This window comes from Monodelphis domestica, chromosome 3, assembly GCF_027887165.1.
Source record: "Monodelphis domestica isolate mMonDom1 chromosome 3, mMonDom1.pri, whole genome shotgun sequence".
In the NCBI taxonomy this organism is placed as follows: Eukaryota; Metazoa; Chordata; class Mammalia; order Didelphimorphia; family Didelphidae; genus Monodelphis; species Monodelphis domestica.
In genome coordinates, this window is record NC_077229.1 from 98,318,548 (window position 1) to 98,337,312 (window position 18,765).

Consider the following 18,765-nt stretch of genomic DNA (forward strand, 5'->3'; position numbering starts at 1 on the left):
AAATCTCTCTAATTTTGTCTATTCACATCTTTTCTCATCCTTGCCAATTTGCCACGTATAAGAGAAAACGACAGCATTGTTTTGTTGGCATTTTTAAAATGAGTAATTTGGAGCAGTGTTTTTTATGCTTGTTAATAATTTGCAATTCTTTTCTGAGAACTATTTGTTCATATCCTCTATTTGCCTTCTGGGGAATAGCTTTTGATCCTAAATATTTTTGTTCATTGCCTCACTAATATCATAGATATTAGATCCATATCAGAGGTATTTATTAAAAAATCTTTTCCCCAATTGGTTGCTTTCACTTATCCTAATTGTGTTAATTTTGCTTACACCAAAGCTCTTCAGTTTGATGTAATTGAAATTATTTGTGTTAGTTGTTAATCTCCTTGTTTCATTAAGAATCACCCCTAGCTTTGGCTCTGAAAGGTCCTTGAAGGGGCTTTCTTCTAATTTTTTTTTTTGGTTATGACTTTAATATTGATGTCACTTATCTTTTTTTGAGCTTATTGTGGTGTGTCATATAAGATCTTGTTTAATTTCCATGGGGTATGAATATTACTGATGACATAGAAGTCAGGCTTTTGCCTCATGTTAGAGGGTTAGGTAGTTAATGATGAAATTAATTAAAGACCAGATATTCAGTTTGCAATTGATGAGTTATTCTGTTTTGAATATCAGGCACTTTAAGAGATGATGGTTGGTGGTATGATTAATTAATGGAAAATCAATAATAGTCCCCAAGAATAGAAAATGAACGTTACTATCCTTCCCTTGGCAGAGAGATGGGGTACTTCTAGGGCAGAATGATGCATACACTGATTGACAACTGAGGTCTCTATCAGTGTTTTGGGTTAATTTATTTTCTTTGCTACAAGGGAGGGTTCAATTCTTGAGGGGGTCGGGTAAGGTTTATACAGAAATAACAAAAACAAAAGACATTGACAAAACTGAATCTTAAAAAAGAGAGCTTCTGGGTAGTGCCATAAAGAGATGATCTAGAATGATCTACTATGGTGAGGGACTTTAATATGGTTAGATAAATTAGCATGACTTCAGCATCAACTTTAAAGCTGTGTGGTTGATTTAAGTAATAAAAATTCAATAGATATAATTTTTGTTCCTAAGCCAAAATCTCCCTTGGTATGCATATCTGCAGTTTTTCATTTAACAGGTAGATCTAGAATCCAGAAATAGATAACCTTTACTTTTAAATAATGTCTAGTGTGTTGGGCTAACTTTGTAGAATTTATGCTTTGTCTTCTGTGTCCAGGCTGGTCAGTATGGTGTGGCTCAAACTCGAAGAAGGGCCATCATCCTGGCTGCAGCCCCAGGCGAGAAACTCCCCATGTTTCCGGAGCCCCTGCATGTATTCGCACCCCGAGCCTGCCAGCTCAGTGTAGTGGTAGATGACAAAAAATTTGTTAGTAATATAACAAGGTAAAGGAATGCAGAAGTATTCCATTTATCCTAGGAAATAATCCCTATTGCAGGTGTCAGCAAGCTCTTTAACCTTCTATAAAATCCTCAGAGCTAATTGTCTCCAGGTGTCATTGCTGGCCTTAGGTCCTAGGTAGGAATAAAAGAAAGAAGGAGAGAGGAGGTGTGTACAGTACAGAGTAGTGGAATGCTCCTCCTTGCTTGGTAGCCTCTCTGTGCTTAGTGTTGTCTGACTTGGTAGTGTTTGTTTTATACACTCATTTGTAAAGTATTCAGCTCTGACTTAAGTGCTTCTTGTGTTCCAGGCATTGTGCTAGGCCCTGAGGGATAGAAAAAGAAAAAGGAAACAGCTCTTGTCTTCAAGGAGCTTATTTTTTTTTTGAGGGAGAAGCAACACATTCACAGATAAATAGATATACAATAGAAACAAAGTGATTTCAGGGTCAGGAGAGAACCCAGAGAAAAGGAGATCAGGAGAGGCCTCTTCAGATGAGACCCAAGGGAAGCAGAGATCCTGCGATGTAGAGAGCAAGACAGCCCGATGAGGGCATGGAGACATGAATTAGAATGTCAGGGGGCAAAGGAAGAGGCCATTTTGGCCAGAACATGAAGTATGTGGGGGGAGAAATGTGGAATAAATTTGCACAGATAGCCTGGGGCCAGATTAGGAAGTTGGCTCTAAGTGCCAAAAGAATTATTTCCTAGAGACAATGGAGGAAACCATGAGACTTCTTAAGTAGAGAAGTGACATCACGAGTTAGACCTGTGCTTTAGGAATAAAGCACACATTTGACAGTTGTGTGAGGAGTAGAATGGGGAGAGAGAGGAAATAGGGAGACCAATTTGCAGGTTAATATATAAGTTTAGTTGAGCAGTCATAGAGGCCTGAACCAAGATGGTGGTTGTATGAAAAGAGAGAAGAGGTCAGATTCAAGAAAGTTTTTGGAGGTAGAATAAACAGGCCGTAGCAACTGATGAAATATGGAGGTTAGGGAGGATGAAGAATGGAAGAGGACTCTGAGGTTTCTAGGTGGTGCCCAGCATTGAAATAAGAAAGTTTTAAAAATAGGGTGGAGTTTGGGGAGGGAAATTGACATGTTAAAATTTGTAATGTTTATGGGACACCTGAGTAGTGCAAATTTTAAAATTACTCCACCCTAATCAGATTGTACTTTAGAAGATTTGATTTAGCTATTTCCTGATCAATAACAATAGAGATACTTAGAATAACAGAATCAGGTCTTGGAAAGTCCATATTTTCTCCATCCTCCTTAATTTAACAAGATTAGGAAGATCTGCGCCAATCTCACGGATTAAGTATCTGAGAAAAAAAAGCAACAGACATGTGCAGAAAAAAGCATACAGACCCTTGGGCTGTCCTAAGTCAAGCGAAGTGATCATTGGTACAGATGAGATGCAGGAAAGTGACATAAAACCATCTATATAAGGCATGTCACTTCCTCTCTCTTCCTTTTTTCCCCCTGGAGAGATGACTCTAGCTGGCAGTGTGCTAGGCTTTCTGACATCTTGGAGTGGTGGTGGTGAATTTGCCTTGAGCTGATTCAGGTTCAGGCATCTGCATTTAGCCCTTCTTTCTCTGGAGTTCAGGCTGACTCCTTCCTCCTTCATAATCCAAAACTTTACTTCCTTATCTCCTGATCTCCATGATAGCCAGGCAGGGTGGAGAAAACCTACTCCTTTTCCTTCTTCCTTCTCCTTACTTTCTTCCACTATCAGTTAAATCACCATAAAATATTCCAGCTGACTTGGGTATTTCATTATTTGGGATTTCCCCTGGCGACCACTTAAATTTAGGTTTTCAGTCTCAACCATAATTTTAACTTTACAGTAGGGGAAAATGTACATCAAGCTGTAGGTGATTTGGGCTTGGAGCTTAGAAAAGAAGTAGAAGCTGGTTTTATATATGTATATATATTTGGAAGTCTTCTACTTAGAGATGTTAGTTGAACCTGTGGAAAGTAATGAGATTCCCCAAGAGACAGTGTAGAAAGAGAAGAGAACCCAGCACAAAGGCCTGGGGGTACACCCTTGTCGAGGGTGTGGGGCATGAATGATGATGGTCCAGCCAAGGAGATTGAGAAGAAATGGTCAAATAGGAGGAGAACCAGGAGAAGTTTGGAGGGGAAAAGAAGAGATTCTGTAATAGAATGACTACCAAAGCAGCATTTCCCTTCTTCTGCATTGTGATTGATGATATATGATAAAAAGAGCTTTCAGAATCTAAGTTTCTACTGGTGGTTGCACTGTATTTCAGAATGAATTCTGCTCCATTCCGGACCATCACTGTACGTGACACAATGTCAGACCTCCCTGAGATTAGGAATGGTGCTTCTGCCCTGGATATCTCCTACAATGGAGAACCTCAGTCCTGGTTCCAAAGGCAAATGAGGGGCTCACAGTATCAGCCCATCCTCAGGGATCATATCTGCAAGGTAAGACTTATTGTAAGGAAAGCCACTGTCTCTTCTTAGCAAGTTTCACTTTTTCCCCCATTCATCTATTTTGGTAGCTGGTTTTAGATACTTACATCCTTTAGATATTTTGTTCTTCTCCATGAATAATGGTATTCTCTTAAGGAAAATTACTTTACCACCTCACTTTCATGAGATAAATGTTCTCAAGTTATTGCTATTTTAAGTTCTAAAATACTTTTTAGAATCTGATCTATTCATGTCTCATAGCCCTGGGTGGGAAGAGGGTTTGGATGCAACATGGAAAGGAAATGGTGATTTTGGTTGCAGGATATGAGTGCGTTGGTAGCTGGCCGAATGAGACACATCCCCTTGGCCCCAGGATCAGACTGGCGTGACCTGCCTAACATTGAGGTCCGTCTCTCAGATGGCACTACAACCAGAAAATTGAGATACACACATCATGAGAAAAAGAATGGACGCAGTAACACTGGAGCACTCAGAGGTGTCTGCTCCTGTGCAGAAGGTAGGGGCCTTTCCTTCTCCTGGACCTGCTCTCTCAAAAGGAATGAGAGTTAAGTTCATGTCTTGTCTTTCATTAATTCTAAATGGTCTTCATATTACCTATTTACACATGGATCACTAGGTGATAGAAGAGGGCAGTGAAATATTTCCTAGAAATTATTTGGGGAGGCTTCCTATTTCAATACTTGAAAGATAATAAGCAAGTTTAACTGGCTTTTTCAGACCTTGTTCCCTACCACATGTTTTCATTTTAAAATTTTTTGTTGCTTTTGATATTCCATCATATTTCCCCTTGGTCCATACGATCCTCTTACTAAGCCCTTCCTTGTAACAGAAACATTTAAGTCAAACCGACAAAGACAATATGTATCATATGTAGTCTGTAGTCCCTAACTGAGAGGAAAGCTTCTTTGGTTCTTCAAGATCAAGATTATTCATTACAACTTGCCTTCAGAATTCAGCAGCCCTTAAGTGTTATTTCCATTGTCACGATCATCATATATATATTTATATATATATTTTTTTGTTTTGTTTTCTTGGTTCCACTTTTGTCACTCTTCATATCTTGAGCCAATGCTCCAGATTCCTCATCTGTCACTTTTTAGGGCACATTTTTGGGCACATTTTCCCCAATTTGTAGGCATTCATTTTGTTTCCTGTTTTTGCTGCCATGATGCTGTGAATACTTTGTTCTAATTCTGCCTTAGACACTCCCAAGGTCTGGGACCCTGGGCTGCTTCTGTTCCTGGGGCCTCAGTTTCCTCATCTATAAAGTGAGGATGTTGGATGAGATAAATAATTCAAGTCCCTTCAAACTCTGAGTTTATGGTCTTATGATCCTCTGACCTTTTCTTTCTATCATTGACCTTCTCCTCCTATGTGTTCTGCAGGGGGATCACTGGACCAAAAGGTATGAGCAGCTTAGTGATTTTTCTCTAGTAAATTCCATAGACATACATATATATATAAACACATACACACATATATGTCTTGGATAACAAGCTTTCTATTAAAAATATTTTAGGTAAAGTTTTTTTTTCTTATTCAAATACTTTTATCTTATTCTAGCTGCATTTTTTTTTGGTTAAAAAGTTTTTCAGTTTTTATAATTGTCTAATTTCTATTTTATGGTTGCATCTATCCATTTTTGATTAAGAATTCTCTGCCTCAGAGAGGTAGAGAGGGATACGTTGAAAAAGGTAGGTTTTGCTAAAACAAAAAAATCTTAAATTATTTTTAAAAATCAAATTTTCTCTACCTTGATATGCTTGTGAAAAGTATGTCCTTCCTTCTAATTATCCTTATGATGTGACCTTTTCCATTTAGATTGCATAGTCATTTGAAGCTTTAATTTGGTCTTTGGCAAAAAGGTGCTGTTCCAAGCCCAACATTCCCTTTTTCATAATAAACAATACCAAATAGGCATTTACCTCTGCTTGGTTCTTCTTCCACTCAGGTAAACCTTGTGATCCTGCAGATAGACAGTTCAACACCTTGATTCCATGGTGCCTGCCCCACACTGGGAACAGGCACAACCACTGGGCAGGACTCTATGGAAGGTTGGAATGGGATGGCTTCTTCAGCACCACAGTGACAGATCCAGAACCTATGGGCACGCAGGTGAGAACATATGGTGGGAGAAAGTGGAATTCACTAATTTTCCCACTCGTGGAACTTAACAATGTTGGTAGTCACAATTTCTTGCAGAGCTGCTCTACACAAGTTACATTTTGAGGCCCAGCTGTCATTACCTGGGTGGCCATTCAGTTCAGAGTATTGTTTTCATCGCTACTTATATTCATACACGCTCCAATAATCCATCTTCCAGTGGGGCATCTCTGTTACTTCTCCCAAAGCTTTATTTCAGTGAAGCAGTGATCCTGCTTTTTGGCCATTGTGTTACAGGAATGAGAATTGTCAGTGGTTTCATTTCCCCCAATATCCTTTCTGTTGAAAGGAAAACTTGGGGGCTGATAGTGTGACAAGGGAATCACTTTAAAAGACTGATATATATTAATTTAAGGTCGCCAAGGAATCAGCTATGTAATTCCTAAATGAAAAACTCAAGTCAGCCGTCAGCCTTTTTTGGAGTTTAATTACAATAGGAGTAAGAAGGGAATTAGAGATAGAGAGAGAGAAAAAGGGAGAGATGGGAATAGGGCTTAAATACCCCTTCTGTTTAGGCTGGGCCAAAAGGCCCAAGCCCTTAGATAGCTGGGGCAAAGAAAAGAGATCAGTCCCTATTACTCACATGACCAAAATGGAGAAACAGTCTCAGAGGCCCCCACCTTCAGCTTCCTTCAGAGCAAGCCTTCTCAGAGACACAGGAACCACACCGACCAACTCTCCACTACCTTCCCTGGCGTCTTCAGACCCCCTATCTTTAAGGAAAACCCTCCAAGTTCCTCCCCTCAGTTCTCCCATCTACCAATCACTCTTCATCAATTTCCCTGTGCCAATGGAGGCTCTAGCTTAACCCAGGACCGCCCAGAGGTTTCTGGCTTTTGCACATGTCTGTTGAAGGTCATATTTTCAAATGATTAAATCTTTACTCCTTTGCTACAGCCCTTTCTAAATCCTGTTAACTTGAGTAGGGTAGAGATTGGAATAATTAAATTTTGATCTAGGCTGCAGCCCTTACTCAATCCTATTAGGACTGAATAGGGTGGAGATTTATTCCAAGTATCTCCATTGTATCAATTCTAAAATCAATCAAGACTCAAAGAAATTCCTGTTCTATGCTTAAGCATAGGTCAAAGTCCTTTCCATTGTTCAGCAAAGGGTTTCTGTCCTAAAGTAATCTTAAGAAGGGAAGAGGAGGAACCTCCCATGCCAATGGGGTTCCCATTCCAATAGACTATCAGTAAGAAATTTTCCAAGTATGAAATATCCCAATGGTGAAATTTCCAACATTTATAAGTCTAAGGAATTTTGAGGTTTACAATAGCATGGGTTCTTCTGTCCACAGGGTCGAGTACTTCACCCAGAACAGCACCGAGTAGTAAGCGTACGGGAGTGTGCCCGGTCCCAAGGATTCCCAGATTTCTACAGATTGTTTGGCAACATCCTAGATAAACACAGACAGGTCAGAGTAAACCTCCATTCTTCTGAGGCTGCCCGAAGGCTCTGCATCAGGAACTATCAATCATTATTTAGTGCAGTTGACCCTTGACCAACAAAGTATCCTCTTGCCAAATGAATACCTGATATAAATTGCATTTGGCTTTCCCACTAGAAGAGCCTGAGCTGCTGTGAAGTCTCTAAGATCCATTCAGAAGCAGCCTAGGGAATAGAATGAAAATTCTCCTTTCGGGTAGAATAGGACCCTGATTCAAGTCCTCTGAGAGTGTGCTGGAAAGTCCAGGTGTTCACAGGACCCTATTGCACAAAACCAAGGTCTCTTCTTCCTTCTGTGCAGGTGGGAATGCAGTGTCTCCACCCCTCGCCAAAGCCATAGGCCTGGAGATCAAGCTCTGTGTGTTGGCTGTAAAGGGTGAATATTATGGTTAAGACTGAAAAAAATCTAAATTTAAATGGTCGCCAAGGGAAATCTCAAATAATAAAATACCCAAGTCAGCTGCCAAATTTTTATGGTGATTTAATTACAACAGGAGGAAGAAAATATTAGCGGGGGAGAGAGAGAGAGAGGGAGAGAAGGAAAGGAGTTTAACTAGGAACCACTCTGGCTCAGACTGAGCCACAGTGGGCATTAAGGTCTTGGAAAATCAAGGCAGAGAAAGGGGTCAGTCCTTATCACTCACATGACCGGTCTGAAGGAAAGCTGTCTGAGGGGTTCCTCCAAGCTCAAGCTCCAGGATCGAACTGAACTCTAGCCCTCTCCACAGGAAGTCATGAGAACTCCAGAGGCTGTTCTCCACCTCACTTCCTTCTTCTCACATGTGCCAATGGTGACTCAAGTTTGACCTGGGCTGTCCTTTTTTTGCACATGTCTGTTAAAGGCCATTTTCTCAGATAATTAAATCTTGAGTTTAATGCAGACCTTTCAAATTCTTGTTACACTGAGTAGGGTGAAGAATGTGGGTTTCCATTCTGGAGGGCAATTTGGAACTATGCCCAAAGAGCAATAGAAGACTTGTCTGCCCTTTGATCCAGCCATAGCACTGCTAGGTTTGTACCCCAAAGAGACAAGGAAAAAGACTTGTACAAGAATATTCATAGCTGCGCTCTTTGTGGTGGCCAAAAATTGGAAAATGAGGGGATGCCCTTCAATTGGGGAATGGCTGAACAAATTGTGGTATGTGTTGGTGATGGAATACTATTGTGCTCAAAGGAATAATAAAGTGGAGGAATTCCATGGAGACTGGAACAACCTCTAGGAAGTAATGCAGAGCGAAAGGAGCAGAACCAGGAAAACATTGTACACAGAGACTGATACATTGTGGTGCAATCGAACTTAATGGACTTCTCCATTAGTGTCAATACAATGTCCCTGTACATTCTGCAGGGATCTAGAAGAAAAAACACTAGCCACAAGCAGAGGACAAACTGTGGGAGTAAAAACACTGAGGAAAAGCAACTGCTTGACTACAGGGGTGGAGGGGACATGACTGTGGAGAGACTCTAAATGAACACTCTAATGCAAATACCAACAATATGAAAATGGGTTCGAATCAAGGACACATGTCATACCCAGTGGTATCATGCATCAGCTATGGGAGGGAGGGAGGAAAAATGAACTTTGTTTCCAATGAATAATGTGTAAAAATGACCAAATAAAATAATGTTAAAAAAAAGAATGTGGGTTTCCAAGACCTGATTCTGTTATTCCAAGTATCTCTATTGTTATTGATCAGGAAATAGCTAAATCAGATCTTCTAAAGAATGGTATGATTATCAAAACAATTTGGTACTGGCTAAGAAACAGAAAGGAAGATCAGTGGAATAGACTTGGCGTAAATGATCTCAGCAAGACAGTTTATGACAAACCCAAAGACCCCAGCTTTTGGGACAAAAATCCATTTGATAAAACTGCTGGGAAAATTGGAAGACAGTGTGGGAGAGATTAGGTTTGGATCAACACCTCACACCCCACACCAAGATAAATTCAGAATGGGTGAATGACTTGAACATAAAGAAGGAAACTATAAGTAAATTAGGTGAACACAGAATAGTATACATGTCAGACCTTTGGGAAGGGAAAGATTTTAAAACCAAGCAAGACTTAGAAAGAGTCACAAAATGTAAAATAAATAATTTTGACTACATCAAATTAAAAAGTTTGGGTACAAACAAAACCAATGTAACTAAAATCAGAAGGGTAGCAACAAATTGGGAAACAATCTTCATAAAAACCTCTGACAAAGGTTTAATTACTCAAATTTACAAAGAGCTAAATCAATTGTACAAAAAATCAAGCCATTCTCCAATTGATAAATGGGCAAGGGACATGAACAGGCAGTTCTCAGCCAAAGAAATCAAAACTATTAATAAGCACATGAAAAAGTGCTCTACATCTCTTATAATCAGAGAGATGCAAATCAAAACAACTCTGAGGTATCACCTCACACCTAGCAGATTGGCTAACATGACAGCAAAGGAAAGTAACGAATGCTGGAGGGGATGTGGCAAAGTAGGGACATTAATTCATTGCTGGTGGAGTTGTGAATTAATCCAAACATTCTGGAGGGCAATTTGGAACTATGCCCAAAGGGCGACAAAAGAATATCTACCCTTTGACCCAGCCATAGCACTGCTGGGTCTGTACCCCAAAGAGATAATGGACACAAAGACTTGTACAAAAATATTCATAGCTGCGCTCTTTGTGGTGGCCAAAAATTGGAAAATGAGGGGATGCCCTTCAATTGGGGAATGGCTGAACAAATTGTGGTATGTGTTGGTGATGGAATACTATTGTGCTCAAAGGAATAATAAAGTGGAGGAATTCCATGGAGACTGGAACAACCTCTAGGAAGTAATGCAGAGCGAAAGGAGCAGAACCAGGAAAACATTGTACACAGAGACTGATACATTGTGGTGCAATCGAACTTAATGGACTTCTCCATTAGTGTCAATACAACGTCCCTGTACATTCTGCAGGGATCTAGAAGAAAAAACACTAGCCACAAGCAGAGGACAACTGCTTGACTACAGGGGTGGAGGGGACATGACTGTGGAGAGACTCTAAATGAACACCCTAATGCAAATACCAACAACATGGAAATGGGTTTGAATCAAGAACACATGTGAAACCCAGTGGAATTGTGCGTGGGCTATGGGAGAGGTGGTGGGAGGAGGGGGAGGGAAGAAAAGAAAATGATCTTTGTTCCCAATGAATAATGTTTGGAAATGACCAAATAAAAATAAAAAAAATTAAAAATGGTATGATTAGGGTGGAGTAGTTTTGAAATTCACATGACCAAACTGAAAGAGAATGCCACAGGTAGGTCTCAGTATGGCGAAAAGGCTTTCTGGTGTGTGAGATGGTTATGTGCTGTTATATTTTAGGATAGTGTGTGGTGGCTCAGTTGTCTCTTTTTCTCTCCTTATTTCTCAAAGAGCCTAAACTCAGACTGTAGGTGATTGGAGGGAAATCACTTGGGAGAGTCCCTCTTCTGGGTGGGCTTCCTTAATTGGATGTCAGGTGCTAAGTAAAGATTGAAGATTCCAGCACCCACTCTGCCATGCCTAAGAGCAGCCTCAATATAGAGGGCTCTAGGCTCTATTTGAGAGAAAGAGAGAGGGTGGGAGGGAGGGAGAGGGAGCGGGAGAGATCATTACCAACTTATTTGCTCTCTCTATTAGAATTTCCACAGATTTAAAGGATTGTTACTAATTCCAGACAGTTCAACTCAGTTGTCACCTTTGGCAGTTACAATACTGTGCTGTCCATTTCTATTCAAATATGTCTTCAACTTGTTTCTCTTCAGAAAAAATCAAACAAGAACATTTTGAGTCCACGGATTAGCCTTTGCATCTCCCATCATCTTCCTTTCTGGCACCAGGATCTCCAACATGCACTGACTTGTTTTTTTGAACATGCTGAAATCTGTTTTTGTTCAGCTGTCCTTGTGAACAGTGTTTGTCTCCTTGGCTGACATTGAGCTGTTTTGTGATGTTCAGATTATCAACTAATAATCATTTAGTGATCAAACTGTGCAGTGCCCTTTGTGCATTCTGGATTTTTAAATCTGTTTTTATTATGCATTGTATTAAATAATCTACCACTTATGCAAGTGGAAATTAATACTTTATGTAGTTTTTATATGTTGTAATATTTCTTCAAATAAATCTCTCCTATAAATTATCCTGTATCATTCCTGTTTCCTGTGGTACTAAAAGTTATTTCTGGCTTTGCTCATTTGATTGAATTGTGATCCTCAGAGGAAATGATATTTTTTACAGTAGAATAATGGTTAAATTTCAGGTATGTTACAACCCCCAACTTCTTCCCCTCCCGTGAAGTTCACCTCTTATAGGAAGGGAATTTCCTCTTATTATTATTCCTCTTACCTTTGGTATTAGAGTCAATACTGTGTATTGGCTCCAAGGCAGAAGAGTGGTAAGGGCTAGGCAATGGGGGTCAAGTGACTTGCCCAGGGTCACACAGCTGGGATGTGTCTGAGGTCAGATTTGAACCCAGGACCTCCCATCTCTAGGCCTGGCTCTCAATCCACTCAGCTACCCAGCTGTCCCTGGAACTTCTTTTGATGGGAAAGTGGACACATCTAAGACTTCTCAGGTTGCCTTGTGTTTGCTTATCTGTTTATATATTATATTCCTGGAATACAAGCAACTTGAGGGCAGGTAACATCCATTTAAAAAATTTTTTTTAAACATTTGTTATCCTTTTTACCTTTTATTTTAATTTTTATTTATTTTTTAAACCCTTACCTTGTGTATTGGCTCCAAGACAGAAGAGTACTAATGACTAGGCAATGGAGGTCAAGTGACTTTCCCAGGGTCACACAGCTAGGAAGTGTCTGAGGCCAGATTTGAATCCTTGATCACCTGTCTCTAGGCCTGGCTCTCAATCTGCCCCAACATCACTTTAAAAAAATTCTTTGTATCCCCAACAATACCTAGCATGGTGCTTTGCACATAGGAAACTTTAAATGCTTACCCTATTGGAAAAAAACGCTACATTCTCCCATGGACTGGAAGCCAAGATGGTGATGCTGCCCATTCAACAAGCTTTGTTGAGTTGTTTTTTAATCCATACCTTCTGTTTTAGGAGAAAAAAATAGAAGGATAAAGAAGCAAACAAAAAACTCAGGCCCTACTCTCAAGAAATCCACAAACACCCTAGCTAGCCCCCCTCTACAGGATATAGTCCCCTAGAGAGCCAAGCAGGAGTGGCTTCATCCCTAAGATGCAATCCTGCAGCATTTCTCCAGAAAAAGGAAGAAGGCTCTTGTGGTAGCTTTTATAGTGGCTAGAACAGAAGTGCTTTCACCTGGGAGGAGGGAGAATCACTGCAGGTGTATAGCGTTTTGCCCTAGTGGAAGGTCATTGGCCAATCAAAAGTGCATTTGTCCTCTGAGTGGGCGATGGTTTGAGCTTAAAAGCCCAACAGGCCAGGGGTACTATTGTGCAGTGTATTTGTGGTTGTTATGCTGTTGTATTTTTTGAGAGAAGGAAGGTTGAGAGACCAGAGGAAGCTGTGTTTTTGCTTTGATAGTATTGTTTCTTTTGCTACCATCATTTTCCCATAGAGAATTGCCCATTCCAACTTACCTGGATGGCAGTTGGGTGTTTTAAACACTCTTTTTAATTAGAAAGCTATCAAGGAATTAAATTCTAGAGCAGTAAGTAATGTCTTTGTTATTATCTGTTTTGTGTCTATGTGCTTAAAAAATTGTAAGATGGGACGGGGAAGATGGACAAAGAAATCCTGGGGTATAAACTTTGTCACTCTGGTCTAGGGTTTGTTGGATTGTTTGGTAAGATTTGGGCTTCTTGGTCTTTCTTCTAAGATGTAGCTATTCTGAGTATTTTGTTTGCTTCTTTTATCCTTTTTTTTTACTCCGAAAACAGAAGGTATGGGTTAAAAAAACAAAACAAAACAAAGCTTGTTGACTGGACAGCAACATCATCTTGGCTTCCAGTCCATGGGAGGATGTAGCAGTCCATTGGGTCTGCACTGTGAAAACCTAGCCTGTTCACTTCTCTGCTGGGTGAATATGAAGATCTTTGGAACTACTGATCCTGTCTTATAAAAATCCCAGGCAATGGCTAGTTTTGCCTCTTAGACTGTAGTTCCCTTGCATTTTAGCTCCAAAAGAAAAAGAAATAATTCAGAGAGGAGTTTTCTAGGTTGCTCCACCTCTCAGACTGTAGTTCCCTTGCATTTTAGCTTCCCTCCCGGCCCCCCCCCCAAAAAAAAAAAAAGAAAAAGAAATATTTCAGAGAGGAGTCTTCTAGGTTGGTTCATTGGCAAAGCTTGGAGTCACAGGGCATATGGCACCCCTAGTTGGTTGGGTAACCTTAGGCAATAAAAGGCTTTATTAAAGAAAGCTGAGCTAACAAAATGGCCCTTCTCCTTTTCTCATTTTTGCAGGTACTTGGAGCTTTCCAAGGGGCTCATCATTTCAGAGCTGGTACACTTGCTAGAATTCACCCAGTCAAACTCATATCTGATGGTTCATCTGGCTTGAGTAATTTCAGTCAAAGCTGTGGTAGGTCTTGATTTGGTGGGGGCTAAGTATCTCCTAAAATCTCCTCTGCTTGTAGCCTATTAGCGATTGTGTTGACTGGCTTGTGTCCTAGGGCTGTGGACCTCAAACTAGTCCAATCCCTCTTTTCTTTTGTATAAAGAACTCGGTAACCCAAAAGGTGGACTGACTTGCCTAAGGTCAGACTGAAAATGAGTACAGGAGAGCTGGAATTTGAACTTGGAACCTCGGATTCCAAGTCTACAAGCATAGAGATGTAGGATTCTGCCAACCTGGCCTGAGGAATGAAGAACCAGGTGCTTACAAGATGTGATTTAGCCTGCAATGGTAGTTCATATTTATGACCCTGCTTTTGGGGGAGACTGAGGCTAGCGGTTGTCTTGAGCTCAGGAATTCTGAACTTAGGCGGAGCTAAGGGCTATCAGGTGTCTGTTCACCAATATGGTGCCACACAGGCTGCTTGAGCTGGGACAAACCAAGCTGGGTTAGAAATGGGATCAGGTTAAAGCTTTTGCTCTAATCAGTGTAGTCTGGCCCTGAGTGGTCACTGCACTTCTAGCCTGGGAGTGACAAGAGAGACTCATCCTCCTTTAAAAGGAAAAAAAGACTGTTTGTTCCAATGTCTCCTTAAGTTTTGATAGAGCCAGTCTTAGTGACCTCCTTTCTTTAAATAAATTCCATAGGGTTAATGATTTTGAGAGAAGCTTTGTATGGCCTCCACTCTTATGTTTGATGTTTTTTTTTTAAAGATGGACTGCTTGTTCTTCTGCCTTGGAACCCATATTTAGTATAGCTTCCAAGACAGAAGGTAATGGCTTAAAATAAGAAAGCAATTGTGTTAAATTAAAAAAAGACAGAATGCTAGAGATGGCTGGAGATTACTTTATCCTATTCTAGTTGCCTCATTAATACAAATAGCTTATCAATTCCAATAAGCAGTGCTTCAATGGAGTATTTCACATATATTTCAAGAATGACCTAATCAGTGACATTATTCTTTGATCCTTAGGTACTTCTGAGAGTTACTTTTCTCCAGTATAAAGATCATTCTGAGCTAGGGCCTGGCCTGTATCCCCTCCTGTCTGTGTAAAATGACGTTGTTGCTGTTGATGTTTCCATTGAGGTCTAGTTGCTTTCCTTTGCATGTACATAGCCCACTCTCCCTTCCCCTTCCTCAGGCTCCTTGATGATTTTGGGACATGTAACAACTTATGACATGATGGTAGGCTTCGATGTGCAGAGGACGCTGCTGCAATGTGTACCTTACCTAGAGTAAGCCTAGATTAGGTTAGAGGTGCCATTTGGCTGTGGAGTGACTTTTTTCTCCTCGGTAGCATCTTCTTCATTTGTTCTGAGGCACTTGCACTCGCCATATTGATCTTTTCTATTTTTTGTACGGTAATATAGATGCATTTTTGAGAGCTTCAGAATTAAGATAGAAAACTGTCTGCCTCTCTACTCTCCTATATAGTTCCTGGCCCTTCAAGTAAAAACTTCCTACCTTAGCCAAAATAGAAGTGAGTTAGAAATGCGAAAGAGACATAATTGTGATCTTGGAGTGATATAAAGCTAGCGAAATGGGTTAAGTTTTTCCTTTTGTTCTTAGTTTGAGATCATCTAATTTCAGCAATACTTTACCTGTGAATTATCTATGTACTATATTATCTATCTGTATGTTATTATCCTATATACTCTTCTCCCCTCAAAAAAATGAGACTATTAGATGGTAATAAAATGTGCTTCCTAGTGATTTTATAAGTTTTCTAAAGTTACATGATTCTTGTTGTCTTCCCCACTCCTGCAGTTGACAAGCAATTCCACTGGGTTATACATGTATTATCACTCAAAACCTATTTCCATATTATTCATTTTTGTAAGTGAATAATCTTATAAAGCCAAAACTCCAAATCATATACCCAAATAACATGTGATAACTCATACATTTTCATCTGCATTTCTATTCCAACAGTTCTTTCTTTGGAGGTGGATAGCATTCCTTTTCATAAGTCTCTCAGAATAGTCTTGGATCATTTCATTGCTATCAGTAGCAAAGCATCACACTTGATCATCCCACAGTGCTTGAGTTACTGTATATAATGTTCTCCTGATTCTGCTCATTTTATTCTGTATCAGTTCACATAAGTCCTTCCAGTTCTCCCTGAAATCATCCTGCGCATCATTCCTTATAGCACAATAGTATCCCATCACCATCTCCCAATTGAGGGATATCTCCACAGTTTCCAATTCTTTGCTATGAGATTTTTTAAAAGAGATTGGAATGGGGGGAGAATCTTCTTTTCTTTATTAGTTTCTTTCCCCATTCTCATCCCTCTGTTTTTTTCTCATGGAACCCAAGTACTAAAAAATCACTAGTATTTTTCAAAGCACTGCATATCCTAAATAGTTCATAAAGGTCAACAGATAAAATGTTGTCTCCTTGGAAATTCATTGAATTTTCAAGGTTAGTATCTTTTCTCACTTAGCCAACAATCCTTCCTATATCCTTCCTTGGATAGGTATTCAATTAATCAATAAGTATTCATTGAGCACCTATTTGGAAGATAGGTAGCCATTCATATCCTAGGTGGTAGGAATATAAGGATAAAAAAAAGAAAGTCTCTACTCTCAAGGAACTTTATATTCTGTTGGAGAAGGCAGCATATATAGATATAAGTATATATAGAATAAATAAATAAATAGAAGTTTAAATACAAGATAGGGAGAGAGGGGAGTTTAGGGATTGAAAATTTAGAATTCCTGCCTTAATGCTTGGTGAACATCAACAAATACAAACATTTCCCTAGCTAAAAAAGAACAGAAAAAGACAACTGCATATGAAACCCATGAGCTTCTATTTTAAAGTATAGCATGGTTGAGTTTTTCCTATAATTCAGATTTAATGTTATAGTTTCAGGATTGCTCTGTTTGTCTGATCTGAACTGTCTTCTGCTCTCCTAGTTATTTTTTTTAACAGTTACTCTTTTCATTGTTTACTTTCCCTTTTTTGGTATTATTATTACTATCTTCCCAATTTCTTCCCCCCCCCCAAAGTTCCTCTCTTGTGACAACTAAGTATAGTTATTAAAAATCCAATGACACATTGACAGTAGCTGAAAAGTATGTTGTCTTCTCTCGACTTCTAGTCTATTGCTACTACTTTTTATTTTTGTTTTTATATCCCTTACCTTCTGTCTTAGAAACAGAAGAACAGGGACTATGTAAATGGGGTTAAGTGATTTGCCCAGGGTCACACTGCTTGAAAGTGTGTGGGATTAGATTTGAACCCAAGTTGTCATCATTTCCCCTCCAACTCCAGGCCTATCACTGTGTCCATTGTAGCATCTAGCTGCCCCTGTCCATTACTTCTAAGACGTGGGAAACATGATCATTAGTTTTTTGGCGTCCTGACTGGTCATTGATTGTTTGATTGTTCATTGATCATGGCTCTTTCATAGCTGTTTTGTTTTAGTGTTATAGTCATTGTTGAAATTTTTGCTCTAGTTCTGATTTCTTTACTCTGCATCAGTGTATGTGCTCTGTTTTAGACATACCGAGTTTAAGATATATTTAGAGAATATACATACAGTTCATAGTATCTAAAAACAAGGAGTTGGTGAAGTGGGAATGGAATTCAACTCCTTAGTCTGGAGTTGATTATAAAATTATTTCATGGATATATAACTAAACCCATGGGAGCTAATGAAGTCACAGAGAGAATGTGTAGAGAAGATCCAGGCAGCTGCCCCAGGCAGCTCTCTAATACTAAAAGTAAAGAGTTGCTATTTTGCATTATTGGAAGGAATTTCTATCTAGAGAAGTCTGATCTGCATATTTTTGTTAGTGTCATCATGATGGAAAGCTAATCCCAGAAAGAGACATATTTGAAAGGGAGTAGATTTCCAAATACCTTATCAGAATGTATGCTACAAGGAACATCAGGATGTGTTCAACTTGCTCTCATTTGGAATATTGAATTAAAAATTATTATCTTAAAACAATTTCAGAAGCTACATTTTAATAGTTAGTTAACTTGACTTCCTTGAGCCCATTAACTTGACCTACTAACTCCATTTATAGAAACAAGTTTATCTCCCATATATCCTTATACTTTTGCCCCCTGTAATTTTATTTTTGTAGATTATATATTAATATGAGCGGTTATGCTCTCAGGTAGTTTTGTTCCTTTCGTGTGTGTTGGTAATCGCTGCAAGACACTGTTACTATGTCTTGTAATGTTTCTTTTTCGTGGACCTATATCATTCCTTTGCTATTGAGCACCTGTATCTGGATTGTTGTGGGCTCCAAATGTCTATTAGTTACATCTTTGCATTCAAATGCCTAAACATTCTCTAAATCATCACTATTTTCTCCAGGAGTGTATTAAGAAGAAATTAAGTCTCCTGCATGAATTTCTGCAAGCAGAAGTACAGCATCAGTTATTTGACTTGGAGATCAAATTGCACAAAGAAGAACTTTCTGAAGTAAGTATTTTTCCTAGTGACTCACTTTTAACGTAGCTATTTCCTTCCCTCATGTATTTGCATACTTGTGTGAAGGAAACAGGAGGTGAAATGAGCCTCTTTCACAAGCCTTTTGCTTGACACCTTTTTTTTATTAGTGACAGAGTAGATAGAAAATATTTGGGCTTTACGGTAGGCTTTTACATACTAATTGTTGTTTAAATTGTCTCTCCCCTGCTCTAGGAGGGATACTTGGCGAAAGTAAAATTCCTGTTA

The 18,765-nt window shown here is 39.4% G+C and overlaps 1 protein-coding gene across 1 annotated transcript in view; it reads left to right on the forward strand.

Moving 5' to 3' along the window:
- LOC100619432 (DNA (cytosine-5)-methyltransferase 1-like) overlaps positions 1 to 7,982 on the forward strand; it is a 68,795-nt gene extending 60,813 nt beyond the window's left edge. Inside the window, 6 exon segments of the mRNA XM_056821001.1 lie at positions 1,274 to 1,440; positions 3,716 to 3,893; positions 4,203 to 4,398; positions 5,854 to 6,017; positions 7,366 to 7,482; positions 7,794 to 7,982. Coding sequence (XP_056676979.1) covers positions 1,274 to 1,440; positions 3,716 to 3,893; positions 4,203 to 4,398; positions 5,854 to 6,017; positions 7,366 to 7,482; positions 7,794 to 7,907 — 936 coding nt within the window. The 3' untranslated portion in view covers positions 7,908 to 7,982.
- The last annotated feature ends 10,783 nt before the right edge of the window (positions 7,983 to 18,765 follow it).